General features: G+C 35.8%; 1 protein-coding gene across 4 annotated transcripts in view; it reads right to left on the reverse strand.

Moving 5' to 3' along the window:
- The window catches only part of LOC128680400 (uncharacterized protein), a 48084-nt gene that overhangs the window by 7905 nt on the left and 23056 nt on the right, over positions 1 to 17123 (reverse strand). Inside the window, exons 3-14 of one of the 4 annotated variants that reach the window (XM_053763516.2) lie at positions 14789 to 15020; positions 12729 to 12840; positions 11000 to 11218; positions 10099 to 10299; positions 8895 to 8915; positions 8289 to 8381; positions 6987 to 7117; positions 5508 to 5620; positions 4431 to 4639; positions 3410 to 3551; positions 3201 to 3233; positions 2345 to 2468 (exon numbers count right to left, since the gene is read on the reverse strand). In XM_053763516.2, the coding sequence (XP_053619491.1) occupies positions 2345 to 2468; positions 3201 to 3233; positions 3410 to 3551; positions 4431 to 4639; positions 5508 to 5620; positions 6987 to 7117; positions 8289 to 8381; positions 8895 to 8915; positions 10099 to 10299; positions 11000 to 11218; positions 12729 to 12840; positions 14789 to 15020 (1630 nt within the window). The remainder of the gene's footprint in view (positions 1 to 2344; positions 2469 to 3200; positions 3234 to 3409; positions 3552 to 4430; positions 4640 to 5507; positions 5621 to 6986; positions 7118 to 8288; positions 8382 to 8894; positions 8916 to 10098; positions 10300 to 10999; positions 11219 to 12728; positions 12841 to 14788; positions 15021 to 17123) is intronic. The other 3 variants (XM_053763517.1, XM_053763518.1, XM_053763519.1) reach the window with 3 other exon arrangements.

Raw genomic sequence — 17123 nt, forward strand, 5'->3', positions numbered from 1 at the left:
AACATCCTCTTCATATTTCTTTCTCGCTGAAATGTACCTAGTGTGATGATCTTCATATTCTTTGCATTCTTTGCAATTTCTGTGTCTTATTTCTGCGTTAGGGTTGTGAATAGAAAATTCTTCGCACAATTCACATTCCTCGTGTCCAAGCTTTGTGAAAGATATTTTAAGCTCATTTACGACATTCCTATAAAACCCATAGGACACATTTATTTCAGGCTCTTTCTCACAGTAATTGTCATACATCATGCGGATATTGATATCCGAAGGCAAATATTTCCTATTTGGTGCATGAACTCTCCTATAATGCGACACAACTGGACGAAAAGACATAATATGTTCTTTTATCTTAGTCCTGTCTATTTGTGATGGGTTTGGGTTATGACCTCTGCCGTCAATAATAGGCTCTGCATATTGTGTTTTATAGTAAGTGTCAATAATGTTTCTGACAGCCTTGCAGTTATTTTTCTTGTAACCCAAAGTTGTAATAAAAAACGTTTTACACACCGCAACTTTCTCACCGTTTTTATCACAAAAGAAATACGAAACACTCTTAGCACGATCATAATGTTTGCCATGCTCATCATCATGACTTTTTTTCTTTGGTCTTACTGGCTTTTGCTGCATAGTATTAGCTAAATAAAAGTGTTTTTGTTCCGACCAAGACATTTTCCAGAAATTACTATTAATGGTTTTGCGATAATCCTCTGAGAGTTTCGTTGAACATTTTTTTTTACAAATGTTCTCTTGGCATCCGGGTTTCACGAAATATTTGGTACATATTTTTTCTTCTCTTTTAATTTGCTTTCGTTCTTTAAGACTAACATCATATTTTTTGCGCTTTCTTACTGTCCCTTTTTTTGTAAGTACTACATCTTCTTTTGTAGATTCATCTGACGATTCTGGAATCGTTTTTTCCAAACACGGTTGAGAACATGGAATGAAGTCTGATTCGGAGCCAGAATCATCCAATAAAATATTGGCCTCACGAGGTTCATAGTTTTCGTTATGAATCCTAATATTTAAGTTTTTAATCACAGATTGTTTTGAGCATTGAGCGGCAATATTGTACGTTTTTTGGTTTTTCGGTGGCTCATAATCTTTATCGACTACTGAATCGTCCGAATCAAAATCTGATTCAGATGCTAGAAATTGTGGCGACCAGTTTTGTAGACCACTAGTGGACGGAATTTGTTCATCAATATCGGATTTACGCTTGAGATTTTGTAAAGCGGCGCTTACTAATCTTTTACCACGTGACTGCATTGTTTAAATTATCTGAAATAATGGAAAAACAAGTGAAATAAATGATAACATATGTTTACCATATTCCTACTATAATAATGAAATAGTAAGACATATCAAATAGTGTTAAATTAAGGTGAAAAGGCTTTGTTTGGCACATCTGGCTAGAAACTGACAGATAACTATTGCGCTTTCGTAGGTGTACGACCTACCCACAAAGTGATGTACTTACTTAAATAAAAACAGCATGTAAACATGGATAAAATGTAAATAAACTTACCAAGCGCGGGCGGGCTGCTGACAAGCGTGGAGTCGCATCGACATCGCAGGCACAACTGGCGCAATTCATTGAAACTCTACCCTCCTTTCCTCACCTCTCATCGTAAAATATTTAAAGAAAAGGCACAACTGGTTATTTATGCCTTTTATACGTAAATAATTACAATATGCATGGATGAATAATTAAGTAAACAGGGCACATCTGGCATTTGAGCCTTTCCTTTATGTTATGTTGTACGTTGTGTCTTTTCAACATAGTTTTTAGTAAAATCCTAAATGTAGTAATAGTCACAACTATGTATTTGTGCCTTTTCAATATAATATTAAATAATATGCCTTTTCATTCAATAAAACATGAATATAAGTCTCATTTGTGCCTTTTGCGCCTACTGTAACTCCGAATTCCTTAAAGTTAAAATTCTTCAAAAAATTGAGCAGATGCGCCTTTTTTTCCTCATTCTAAATATGTATATAACTCAATTTTTCTTAAAATGTTAGTTGTGCCCTTTTTTCGTATGACGGCAGAATATGTGAGTATGCTTGTTACTTCTTCACGCCAAATCAGGACCGAAAAAGGGCCAATTTTTATGAAATTTGGTATTATGATAGCCGATATCTTAGATTACTACAAAGTACTTTTTATCCAGAAAGCGTTTCCGTTAGTTATTTCCGTAGGATTTGGTCAAAAGTCTAATAGTTCTGAACTGAAACAGAAGTTTTTTTTTTTTAAAACGTAAGTAGGTGCAGCTGCTAGTCTTAAAAATGTTATTTTTTTGTTAAAATCGATTATAATGGCTGTAAAATAATAAGGAAGACTGACTTCGCAGGGTTGGTCCTGTCGTCCCCGCCCTCCACATGGAAGGTGTACGTCTTCCCGCGCTCCACGTACAGCTCCGGGATCAGCTGGTCGTTGATGTACCACGCGATGCCCCACGACGGGTGACCTGACAATCAATACATATAAATATGTATAGTGGACAAATCCATGGAATTAGTAGGTGAATTTTCGAACGTTTTGAACGTCGTCATTATCCTCCTTTATAATAGAGAACCATTTTAAAATTTTAAAAATAAAATGTGTTTTAAATTTTACACTACCACCAACACAGATTATTATTTATAAATTAGGGTAGTAAAAAGTTTCATATCTTTGTTGAAATTTGAAGAAGGATAATGACGGCAGACAAAGCACGAAAATTTACCCTACTACGTCTAATTCCACGGACAAATCACAACACAATGTCAACACTAAATGTCACTGTCATGTAGAGACAATAGACATGACAGCAAAGATAAATTTTAGTAGGTACTCCGTCGTAATACCTTCTAATTCCATGTGTAAACCACAATAAATCCATCCAGCAGTCACCGTCTGCTACTTATAACTATATTATTACAGTGATTATGTTCTACCTGTGACTTTCCTTATGAATCCTGCGAATGTTCCCAAACCAACCTCTTGTAACCAAAGTATTTCACTTATCAATGTCCAAAAAATCATGTAAATAATTTAAGGATATCAATGCGAAAGTGAATAGGCATTTCTGAGCTTGCGTGTAACCACAGCGTGTAACACACTCATCAGGTTCGATTGAGATCAAACGCACTCAAATAATTGATACTTATAAAAAAATATAGGTACTTACTACATTACCTAAAATGACATAGGTATTTACCGTAAGTCAGGAATCCATTAGTAATATCATTGTCTGCATGAAAAAAATAATGATATATCATTAGCGTTGTGAATACGGAACAGAAAATTCTGGGAGGCTACCGTGAAACATAAAACACGTAGCACGTAATTGCGTCCACACGTTCTGTTTTTTTACACGATGCGAAAAGAGCGACGTTAAAATGGCTGATGGTGATGATGAAGACTCACCAGTGATAGGAGTGTAGCCCCTGACGCCGCCAGCTGGTCCGATCCTGGCAGTAAAGTTGGTAGTACCAGATATAACGCGCGGCGGCCACGCGGGTGGAGCCGCTGAGTCCAACTCCGCTAGTCCGATGCACGTGTTGTCGTTCTGTGTATCAAAATGAGAAACATTTACGCGATCCTTCCCATACCTTTCCGTGGATGTCGCAAGGACGACTAAGGGACACATAGCTTCGGCAGCCAATAGCCAAGAATGCCAAGAACGGCCGGTTGTAAAATCACAGGCGAATCTTCAAAATAAGGTTATTTTTTACGCGAAGCCAGGGCTTCAAGGCGTCATAGCCGAATAGGAATAATTAAGAATGAGAGAGAACGTATAGGGAGTGAAGGAGATTACATTAGACATTAGACGTAGACATTAGACAGTTAAGTAGGAACAGTTGTTTCTTTTATCAACTTATTTTTGTTTGATTGTATGTAGATTTAATGTTAAAATTATATGTTCTATTAAGATTGAAACATTGTTAATTAAATTAATTTAATGCCGACCAACTATCGATAGACAGTACGCCAAACTTCGGCATACATTGCTGGATTTTTATTGCGGTAAATAAAATGTCTCATACAAATAATGCATCATTCGTGCATTAACGTCGGCATCTATCTGCGAGTTCGACGATAATGTGTAGACGGCCTAAGACCTCTGTGCTGCAATTAAGCTTAGATGGTCCAATGGCCAAGACCGTATGCCTGTGATTGAAATGTCCCAGGTTCGAATCCTATTAATGCCACATGAGTTTGTTTACCAATCTGACTCCGCTTGTTTCCGCTGAACATCGTGAGGAAACCTGCACACCTATTGACAGTTTAAGCTAAGTAAGTACCTAGGCGATTTCTTGCCACTAAGTTGACGTAAAAGTAATGTCAGATGCATTTAGGCTACTTGGATAAAATCTGACACTAGTGTTAGCAATTAACACACACGAAAAAAAAAAGATAATTACAATAAAAAGAAAGTCTGACTCACTTGAGCTCCAAAGTCAATTTGCACATCAGATCTGGTGGTATCCATGAAGGAATGAGCGTTAGCTTCGAACTTGCTGTTCAATGGCCCGAAGGCTGCTATGACGGACTGCGAACGGGAGGTGAGGACCTCCTTGTCTTTCGAGGGTTCAGTTGCGATGAGCGGCCGCCTGTATGTGATTGTTGTTATCCCGTTCTTCTGGTTGCCGGATACTGAGAGTAAATGGAGTGGGTTTCAGTTATATCTCATGTTTGTAATAGCCTTTTCAGTCTAGAATCTATGAGTGATTAGATTCTCGTTTATCTTCGAGTTTCTCAACTCCTGAAGATATAAAACGAAACATAGAAACACGTTGGTAGCACAATATGAGAAAATACAGAAAACGTGCAGAACTTTATCGAGAGAGAACGCGTGGACGCAACGACGTGCTACGTGTTTTATTTTTCATGGTAGCCCCCCAGATCTATCTACTTTGTAAATAAATAAATAAATATATTAGGACAAATCATACAGATTGAGCTAGTCCCAAAGTAAGTTCGAGACTTGTGTTACGGGATACTAACTCAACGATACTATATTTTATAACAAATACATATATAGATAAACATCAAAGACCCGGATCAATCAGAAAAAGATCATTTTCCATTATGACCCGACCGGGGATCAAACCCAGGACCTCTCGGTTCAGTAAATAATTTACCACTGCGGCACCGAGGTCGTCAAAATGAAGTCTCTAGACGATGGATTTAAATTATTATTTTTTGCTACGTTATCTGTTTAGCCAATAATCTTCTAAACAAATAGACTTGATACAATATCAAAATCAAATCATTTATTCAGAAATTAGACCTTCACAGACACTTTTTCACATATTTTTTTATTAAATAGTAATTTCTCACAAACTACTGACATTTCGGACAGAAAGCTGAGAAGAAATGCCGAAAGAAACTCAATTGAACAGTGTTGGTCCCTATCATGCCAGATCGGCTTACCATTATTGTTTCTTACATGTGTTTTTTTTCTAATAGTATAATAATATAGTAGTATATAGTATCAAAAAGAAGTATCAAAATGACTTACCAAGAGCAACGTCATCGGTCCCCCCAAGTTTAGTATCAGGACAAACTCCTCGTTCGTTGTCACACTGCGCCAGGTGGGTTATCGTGTAATCTGACACGACGGGTTGGTTGGTCCTAGAGGGGAGAGGTTAGTTTTAGATGATTCATCAGCAGCAGTCGCAAATAATTTCTCATCTGCTCATTTATGTTAGCGTTATTCATAAAACGTCACAAAAATTCAACAAATTGTAATATTACCGCTATAAATGACATTTAAAATATTAGCCAATCAGAGAGCGCTATGTCATAACACACCATAATGGTGGGAGTAAAAGTGGGGTATGTGATTTTCACAACTCTCGGCTCAGTCTGCGCTAGTGAGCCCTCGGAGACAGTATTCAACTTAGTGAAAATAATATAAAGTGTTATTCGAGTTAAGTGTCAGTGTGTTATTATTCTAAGGTAAGATGTACAATGTTGTTATCACTGTAATGTTATTATGTATTTTTGGCAATAAATTATATTGAGAAATATTACATATGTAGTTGTTTCCTGCATTTATTTCCAGTGCCTGAACACCATGAAACAAAACACGTAACACGTCATTGCGTACACACGGTATATTTTTTAACACGATGCGTACACGATATGGAAAAAAGAGAAAGCATGTGAACGTTGGTAACGAGCGTGCTACGCGTTTGTATGTTTCGTGGTAGACCTTCTGGGTGTCCATTCTGCTGTCAGCCAAAGTAGCTTTTCCAAAGTAGCTCTTTTTGACACGCAATAAAAACTACTATTGAGACACGATAACGACTTCTAGTTAATAAAATCGACACGTGTTCACGGCAGATAAAAATGAAAATATTGAAGTGGCTCATTTTCGAAACGACACGCAAAGAAAAGGAAAACAGCGTTTATGAATATCATACGATTGTTAGGGAGAAAACTACTTAGTAAACCGCAGTTTAAATATAACACTTACCTTCTAACACTTGCTAGGCTAACTGATAAAGAAAACGCTATAAATTTAAGGGAAAAGCTCTTTTTTAAATAAATTTTCTAGAAAAGAAACATTTGCCTGATATTTCCAAAAACGTAATGGACGCCGTACGACATCTAGCTAAATTTAAGATTTGAACTCGAGATAATTGTACAAGTATCCACTTGTTTAATTAAGTTTATTTAAGTTAATATCCTGTACAATTGTTTTTTATCCTAAATAAATAAAATGTATTAACAGTAATGTAACTAGTTAAATTATTGAACTTGTACCTACTAACCTATTACTGTTTAAGAGCTCAATAACGTTTACTTTTGAAATACTTTTACTGAGTGATAATGTACTTAGGCGTTATGGTCAAATTAGATAAATAATTATGTGGTTATCGTGTTTTGAAGTTTTAGAAAATAAAATGTTACGTACTTATTTAGTTTCTTGAAAATATACTTATTGTGTGCTACGAATAAATATTAATATGTTTGTAATAATTCATGTAGGTACCTGACGTCCCAGTACGCGACGACGACGTCAGCATTTAACATGGCGGCCCTGCCTTCAGCGCCGGATATACCGAACGCCATGTACTGCTCCTTACGGATTCTCGCGGCCAATGTGATTTGCACGTGGTCTCCCTGGAACACATTGCGATAGTTGGAATAGCTTGATTTCTTTGACGTTGTGGTCACAGCTATAGATTACTATACTATTATTATAATGAGGTGAGCGTTTGTGAGTATGATTGAGGCGGGTAATCTTCGAAACTACCGAATCGATTTCAAAAATTCTTTCACCATTAGAAAGGTACATTATCCAAGATTGCTATAGGCTATCTTTTACCCCGGGCTATATCTCGTAAGTTGTGTGTCTTCTCGTAAGAGTTGTCAAATGGATTTGACGAACTAGAGGCCAGGGTTAATAACACTTTTTTTATACTTTCCCTGTCATAAAAAAGCTAAAGCATAATTTAAGCTAAGGTACATATGTTTTGTCTTATTCTGTCTATACCAAATTCTGTAAAGTGGGACAGTAACAAAACATAATTTAGCTTTACTTTAACGGTTTTACGAATAACAGGGTTTAAATATAAATCGATTACTTACATACATCTGTAAAAAAAAAACATTAAGTAATAACAAGGTAATTAATCATTTGATGTTATTAGCGTTACTCGATTAATTTGTCATTCGAACTGTGTCAACATTAAATAAAAATGTTTCAAATTACAACAACATACCTATACTGAAATTGTTTTATATAAGTAAGTATATGTCGGTAGGTCCGTCTCTATAATTACGATTAATGTTTAGGTAAGTCTCGAGTGCGAATTTGTACGAAATAGTTAAAACATTTTTTTAGGTAAGTAAAAGTAATATATCGTGTCGTTGTTAATTTTTTACCTTTTATAACTCTCTGGGAACTTGCTTGAATGTTGCAAAACCAAAATGGTATGGTGTAAGTATTTGTAGTAAATTAAAATAATCTTTAAATCAATACATTACTTAATTAAGAAAACAAAACATTAACTTTAAAAACTTAGGCTTCTATTTTATTTAAACAGAACAATGTTATTCTCTCATTCATTGTCTGTCATGACCCATTGGTCCATTGAGTCCACCATTTGATAATATTGCATTACAATTTAAAAATACAATTTGTAAAAGTGCGTAGTAGGCGGATAAGGCGGACTTAATGCTAAAAGCATTATCTAGCAGTGAACAATTTGGCATTAAACATTAATTCTTAAAATTCTATGTGAAGAGATTCGTGAAAAAGTTAACAAATATTCTATATGGCAACACCAACCTGTATCTCCCACCTGACTTGTAGCCTTTTATCCAGTAATTCCTTGCAATTGTTTGTGGCACTAAATGGAGTTTGTGAAGTCGTTGAGCTTGTCTGTAATGTTACATTATGTTATAATAACATGTTAAACATTTTCATCACCATCCGCATTATGATCTCATCTTCTCCCTCTCTCTCTCTCTCTCTCTCTCTCGCTCTCTCTCTCATCTGAGCGTCTCCACTTCGCAAGGTCATCGGCATCCCCAGTTATCAGACCATTGACGCGCATGTCATCACATCGTGGTCCGTCCGCATTATAATCATGGTCATCAAATCTTAATTTTTATTTAGAGTCTGTTATTGCTAACACTGATATCAGATTCTATTCAAGTTGAAAACCATCTGATACGACTTTTACGGATAGGTACTACCAATGCCAGTAGACGCAGTATAATAAATAATAACTTGTAACGAAAATGTAATTGAAAATATTTCTGATTTGATTTTTTTTATTAATAAAAAAATCAAATCAGAAATACCTAGCACTCTTAAAAGAACACAAAAGGCTAAATAAGAATAATATCTATATATGATTTATAGTATTAAATATAAAGCGGAGAAACTCACCGGATTATACCACCAAGGAGGCTGTACAATAATGTTAAAAGTCCCAAGGAAGCATTAGAAGAAAACATAAAGTAAGTTATTTTAGTAATAATTTATTAAAACGATGTTATAATAATGGAATATTAGTAGGATTGAGTAGGTATAAATTTGGCTCAGTCTTTGGTATAATACTGATTAGTTTAAGTACATTTAAGAAAACAAAACATTATAAAATAAAAAGAGAGAATGATTAAAAAACATTGCATTTTAAATAATAACAAAAATATCTTTTTTAAAATAAGTCTTTAGGTACTTTATAAACAAAGTTTAAGTAATTCATCGCTTATTATAAAAATAATATAAATCACTTTCATTAAATTAGAATAGAACCATATGAAGCATTTGATTCTGTTGATACTACGCGTGTTGATTATTGTGTTGGAAATGTTTATTCATTTATAAAGCAATATTATAACATAAACAAAAAACTTATATATTACAATGTAAAGATGAAATAAACCCATATGTTACCATTTAGACAACTACTTTTATAAGGGTGTGCCACAGGGTTCAGACCTTAGGCCAATTACAATTATTATATTTTTCAAAATTTTTGATTATATGCTAAATAAAATATGCATACAATTAACATTAATTAAAGTGCTAAATTAACATAACAAAATAATTAAATATGTTTTTGCATTGTGAGACCTTTGATAAACTCAAAATCCCGGAAACCAATCAAATGAGAACCATTTCGGTGGGTCGTTCGGAAATGGAGGTTGGATAACAAGTTTTTGGGATTTGATTTGTGAGTTGCGATGTTTTGATGGCTTTTTCCTTCTCCCCTGTAAGGCATGAAATGTGTTATGTAAGTGTTATAACAAATAGGTAAGCAGTATTATTAGTAAGCTAAAGCTAAGCATTATCCACGACTTGCCACGGGCGGAACTGTGATGAACTATAATTGTTGCGTCTAAATAATATAAAACATAGGTTCGGACAAAATTCACTGTTAATCATATTTGACTTCAGTTATGTCATGTCTTTAATTATAACCACACCATGGTGATAGGGACACCATATGTTTCTCCATCTTTTATGTAGCTATTTGTTGGTCTTCGCTCTTCTCATCACGTGTTCAAATTGAACTTTCCACTAGTCTACTTTTAAACTTATCATCAAAGTCATGAAACTAACAAATTCATTCTCATTGTGTACTCACGGTGATTTTAGTCTGTCCTAAAGCGGGTGGCACGTCTAAATCTTTAGGGATATAGACGTGACCGAAGTTATGTCTATATTCGACACACCATACGGCCAGCCAGTCGATATCGTAGGCCGTCATCTTGCCAGGGAGGACGATCTCAATGTCCTCCCCTTGATAACCGCGAAGCGGGTGAAGTGAGCCCATTTCGTTGGGGACCTGGGGTTTGGGAATTTAGTACAAGCACATCAATATATGCAAATCCATTGTCAATTCGCCCTTATTACCTTCGTATAGTTCTGTGTAGGGTAACTTGATATACTGAGTATATATTAGAAGTCTGAACGGTCTTCTATAGTTGACGTTTCAATTTAAATTTCGCTTTCAACTTACCTTAACTTGTCCAATAGAAATAGAAAGTTCAAAAAAGTTAATGATAGACATAAAGCATTTGATAGTATTTATGGTCTATAATTTTAAGTCATTGTAAAACATACACTAAGAAACATAAAGAGAACTTACACTAAAAAATATAAAGAAAAACCCTAACCAAAACTTAAAGTACAAAAGATCGTATGCTGAAGGCCTAAACACCTAAGTCTGGACTGAATAATGTATGTTATAAAACAAGGAAATCAATATATTTAGCAAAACATACTTGATCATATCATTCATGTCGAACCGATTTGGGTCAATCGACCGTTTTGGCGACTCAAAGTCAAAGTTTTGACGTTGAGTCGTGTGCATGACATACTCGATTTCCATGACCTTATTTTATTACAGAAATATAGATCTTATTAACAGAAATAGAAATATAATTTTCTATCACTCGTGTACTCTATGAAGCCGTTGATGAAATTCATTCATTCTAGATACATTGCGGGTATGTGAGCACAATGTTATTGCAGCAAAAACTTACTTTAGTCCCGAAAGGCGAGGGTTCTGATCCATTCCCGACCCAGAAGTACGCGTCAGGACCAGCGCCGTCGTAATGCAAGTTAGGGATGTAAAAGGTCTTAGCGTCCAAGACACTAATGTTGCCAGACCTCAGCCCGTGTGCTAAACGCTTGAATTCTGGTAAGACGCGGGGTCTGGGAGGGTCCAGGCCTTGGGGGATGAAGACGTCTCCGAAGTTTACCTGAATTTTTTTTTTTTTTTACTTTAATCATTCTACATGTAGGGAAATTAATATTTTATTACCCAGACAAAACATGCAATTGTAAAGTTGAACTAAGAAATGTAGAATTGTATTAGTATATGTCCAAAAGAGGGCAGTATCGTTGTGAGCAGTTTTTTACTTATTTACTATTTGCGAAACTATAAGAAGCAATAGACTGATTTGGTTTATTACATTCATCATTATATGAAAGCCTGGAAAATTACGGTTTAAGCATACCTAGGCACTAGACTACTAGACTAGCACATGATAGACTGTGTGTACGATGGAGATTGGGAGTGGGTGTGAGCGTGACAGGAAATAGAGAAATGTGAAAGAGAAGATATTTTATCCCAAATAATGGGTAATAATGATAATGGTCAAATAATCCTTATGTAGTTATAAATATTTCCAAGAAATGATCGCATCCTGCATTTAGATTAAGTAAATTCTTAGAAAATATAATATCATAAAAGAGCGTTTTCCTTAAACAGAGTGCAAGCAAAGCAATTTATGATATTTTTATTAAAATCGTGTGAGTAGACGTAGAGTTTTGCATTTTATCTATATGCGAGCCTTTATTGTTAAGCTCATTTGTTATTCGACAACAAAAATTGGGTTATTTATAAATTAAAATTTCAATATTTCCTTCATGTAATCGGTCAAAAAGGTTATGTTGTCGTAGTGCCGGCAAAATGACAGTTTTGGCGCCAAAGCCACGGGCATGCGCGCGTATACCAATCGATATTATGCCCCAACTGTCAGAAAGCGGAATTTCGGAATGATACATTAACTTTGACATACTATACTTAGGATATATTTATATGATATGACTGCTCTCACCAAAAGCGTCGGCTCTGTAGAGATTTCTTATTAGGAAAAATCGTGCTAAGCGATTTTGTACCCTGTTTTGTACAAATTATTTTGAATTTTGCTCGACAGAGGTTTTCTTAAATTCTATTTGATACAAAAATTTGCATAATAATGCACCCCGAGGAATGGAAAAATATAGAACGTACCAATACCTTCTCCTCCTGCTGAGATTGTAAACGACATTCAAAGAAAACTGCTATTATATGGCATTAACCTATTCTCTTCTTTGCGTGTCGATGGCAAACAACAACGTCTACAAACACTATATCTCATTCTTAAATGTCATCATCATTGCTACTATTTAAGTTTAATTTACATTGTCAAAGAAGGTTGCTACCTTCTTTTCTTCACTGCTGGATAAAGCCCTCTCTCTCTTAATGATCGCCATCTTTCTCGTCTTGTGTTTTACGAAACCAGTTTCAACCTGCAACCTTTGGTTCTGTTGTGACTAGAAAGGCCACAGAATCAGTCTTTGCTGGCTGGCGACGAAAAAGAGGGCGCCCCAGAATTATGGTCGAGACGATTTAGATGCGACAGATAAAAACTGAAGGAGATACGCAATGGACAGAGATGGGTAAACATATTATATATTTAAATACACCTATTAACAATAACTTACGGTGAACCTCCTGCACCAAACACTGATCCACTTGATGTCTTTCAGTCGTTTGCCCCCAGGCAGCCTCAGCAGGATGTCAGAATTGCTGTGCGCTGACAGGATGGGCGGGTCTCTGGAAACATTATATATAATATACCTTGTTGTTCGTCGAGTCAACCCACGTCAACCAATCCCTCTCTCTGTTAAAGTGATGTATAAAAAGAAGTACCCCTGTCGCGTCTGCCTGTACGAACGCGATAATCTTAAAAATTACCGGTCGGATTTTTGTTTACACCAATACATGTGATACTTGGGGAAGGTTTAGGTGTGTACGAGCTACGCCGGGATGAACCGCTAGTTTAGGAATAAAAGTTTGTCACAGCCGGCGCATCATTTGTGCCCTTCATTAGGTATCCCACAACTTCTTCATAGTTGTATTCCTCATGGCTGAGGGTCGTGGTTATTACGTGGAATTAAACACAAACAACAACTTTGTTGGCATTATTAATGGAGTGGTTTGTGGAGGCCATTGCCTTCTCCATTTCACACACAAGTTAATAAGAATTAACCAGTGTGCAGGTTTCCTAATGATGTTTTCCTTCACCGGAAGCAAGTGGTGGTCGATGAAAACTACTATACATGAATTAGATTGGTATACAAACTCATGTGGCACGAGTAGGATTCGACCCTGGGACCTTTTGATCCACAGGCGGGCGTCTTAACCATTACACCACGACCGCTTCCTAATTAACGTCAGAAAGCACAGGATTCGCGTAATAAATAAATGATATGTAGGGCATGTAATGATCAATGCACGTTGGCGTTACGTTTTCCAACACACATTTGAAGTCGACAAATACGTAAAACATTGGAGAAAACAATAGTACTGTAATGTTACAAGCAAGTGTGTTAAAAAACAAAACTGAGACATCATAATTAAAATTATAGTCATCACCAAATAAATCATCTTGTCCCTCTGGACCTCCCCCAGCGAGGGAGCTTCCCGACGATTATGTTTATTTAATTGCCAAACAATTTGTCTATATTACTCCATTTTTGTTGACGCACCCCAAAATTATATTTAGATTTGCATAGCGACTGCAACATGATAATTTTCTAGTCCCTCTAGGATCATTATGAGTTTGTGTAAGGTTTTATTTAATATCATACTACAATTGGTGTCTACAATTTGCATATTTGGAGTTAAATATATATGTTATAGATATGTTTTTTTTTGTGTAATGAATAAACTAAGAAAAATATTCAGATACAGATGAAACTATCAGCACATAGGCTACTTATATGATTATGGTAATACACGAGCGAAGCCGGCAAACATTTTATAAGCTACATAGGTATTATCAGAGTTTAATTAACAGTAGATTATTTACATTTCCATCGTTGTAAATGACAGTCAAAATCGATAATAGCATGACCAAATTCTATCTATTGTTACACCGGCTATTACGGCTTTTGTGGCTGCTGTCGTGTCAAACAAAGCCGGTATCTATCGATTAAATGTCAACTTAAAAGTAGCAATATGTATGTATGTTTTTTTCTCTCATCTGAATGTTTGTCAGTGTCCATTCTTCTACTTTTTCTCCTCCGCTTTACACAGTCGTCGGCATATTTAATTCTCAGACAATTGGCATGCAAATCATCTTTGACAAAATTTAAGCCGAGATGGAAAAAATACTGGAATCGAGCGGGAATTGAACGCACGCCCATGTCTATCCGGAGCAGTGCTCTATCGAGACCGTGCTAGTTCTGCCAAACAATTCGTGATATGTGTAACACTTACTAGCTAACCAGCGGTAAGAAACGGTCCGCCTTCGCACGGGTGCAATATCATGCATGTCATATATACATATAAACTTACCTCTTGATTCACTCTATCTATTAAAAAATAAAAATCCCTCATTAAAATCCGTTACGTAGTACTTTACGGCTTTATTACGCATTACATCCAACATGTATGGACGCAGTAGGGACGTCGTTTAAATGACTATTGATGATAAAAATTTGAGTGGAAAAAGTGCCCGTGAAAGTTTAATTTCTGAATAAATGATTTGAGCCCTCACCTAGTGACATAGTCTTCGGGGTACGGCACTAGCGTGCCTTCAGGCGAAGGTTGCGGGGTATCCCCCACCCAGAAATATGCGTCGGGGCCCGTACCATCGTAAGCGAAGCCGCGCACGAATATCGTGCTCTCGTCGACTGCGTAAATAGTACCGCGGATGCCATGTGCGTACTGCGTGAGTCTGCCGATGAGACGCCCATAGTAGGGCTCTTGGCGCCGTGATGTGACTAGTCCTGGGGGCAAAATAAAGTATTCATATTGATATTATTTATTCGCCAACCAAGTACTACAATGATCTTAAAGTACTTAACTAGTAGTTCGCCGCGAACTTAGACCTCGTGAACACAATAAATTTTACATACATACGTAAAAAATGTATTTTTGCCCCATGGAGTATATTAGCCTCATTCGATTCGTTCGCTCGGTCAATTACAATTATGTAGTGCTTATAATTTACCAGTCATCTTTTACAGGTATTGTGAAATGTGTTACTATTAAATGACTATTAAAATGTGGAGTTGTGGTGATGGTATGATGTGCGATCAGTGTGAAAATGCAAAGTTATTAGGTACTAACATAATTTATAAGTTACCTATATAATTTTTGTATTTCTTTAGCGGGGCGTTGTGCACTATATTTGTGATGGGTAAAAAAATGTTAAACTTGCGTCAGGACACGTGACCTGATCGAAAATTCGTAAGACGTCAAAAATGCACAACGTTAAATTCAAGTTTTCATTTCTGCCGGCACTCCCGGAGTGTAACCCGTTTTTTTTTATTAAACTTTTAAAAGTTAGGTTTCAGATTCAAATTGTTCGTTTCACAATCACAACTCTATTCTGTGTATGTATCTATGTAACTAGGTATTTGTAAAGCTGAATCCACAATCAAATAAATAAACAATTCTATTATAGTTGTTTGACGATTAATATTGCATCAATGAGATAAAGGGTTATGTATGTATGAGGACTCATATCGAGGGATCGTTACCTAGGTAACGCCGGTTAGAGGACTATTTTCAAACATGTTATGAACTGAATATCCTATGTGTCGATCAAGGCAGGTCTTTAGTTTTAAGACTATAATGATATGATACCTGAATTCAATACTTGTTACGCCTGAATTTTTATTTCGAAATTCTTTTAATCTCAATTTCTTCAGCAAACAAGTGTCTTAGAGTGGGTTCCACCAGTCAGAATTGACATTTGGAACTTTAACCTGCAAAGAAAAACTGTAAGGTACGCTATTTTGTCTAAAAGAACGGGGCGCTGAAAAAAAAATCGGAAACTCACCCCTGCCGATCATCGCACCCGTCCCAAAAACACGGAACAAGCAACGAGAAATACATTGTGACAATAATTTCCGTCTCGAGGGGGACAATCGTTTCAAATATATCACAAAAGACATAACTGACACTCTCCTCCGTTCAATAATAAAACTTCACGCTAAGAAATAGGATGCAAATTGGCGCGACGTCGATCTTTTATGAACCAATAAGCTTGAAAGCTACATCGATCACGTCGAAATGGAAGGAAATAGTTTAAATTTCGGAGGCGAATTTCTTTTTTAAAAGGCTGAAAGGAGGTCGGTCAAACGTTATGCCTGATTCAATAATTTTGGATACACACAGACAGATACAATATCACGTTTTAATTCTGCCCCTTCTGTTCCTGTATACGGAGTAGACAGAGCCTAGTTTTGCGAAACTCGAAGGCCATGTTAGCTGTAAGGCGAATAGTTTAAATAGTGATATATTACTAGAAAACTCCAGTAGCCTTTTCCCTTGATTGATTTAACGATTAGCGCTGGAGAAGCAGTTGACACATTCTGTATTTTTCTCTCGCTCTCAGACCATCATGGAAGACAGTAGATACAAAGCATTTTTCATTATTGTAATCTACTTAATAGTTCATGTAGATGGGATTGGGAATAATTCCAATGCTTTCCTCGCTTTTTAAAATAGGGTAAACATTTTGAAGTATATTTATTGAAGGCATAACGCAAAATATCTCTTTCTTTTTTAAATATTCGGTTAATCGCAAAAAGTTCATCATTACGTTAACATTTATTTTGATTCGTGAAAAATATAGCTTAATCTGAATCAGCTAGTCGCTTCAGTTGGCTGGAAATATGGATATTTTCATAACTAGTAATTTGAGAATGACAAAATATAAACACTTTAAATGTGTTTATAAAAAAAAACCGAAAAGTAATAAAAAATAGAAATAGAAAAATAATAAATAAAAATAAAATAAGAAATAGAAAAAAATATATGACTGATTCTTCAAAAATTTCACTTTCGTGGTGATTTTTTTTTAAAGTAACGTTAGCTTAAAT

Source organism: Plodia interpunctella, chromosome 24 (genome assembly GCF_027563975.2).
Source record: "Plodia interpunctella isolate USDA-ARS_2022_Savannah chromosome 24, ilPloInte3.2, whole genome shotgun sequence".
Classification (NCBI taxonomy): Eukaryota; Metazoa; Arthropoda; class Insecta; order Lepidoptera; family Pyralidae; genus Plodia; species Plodia interpunctella.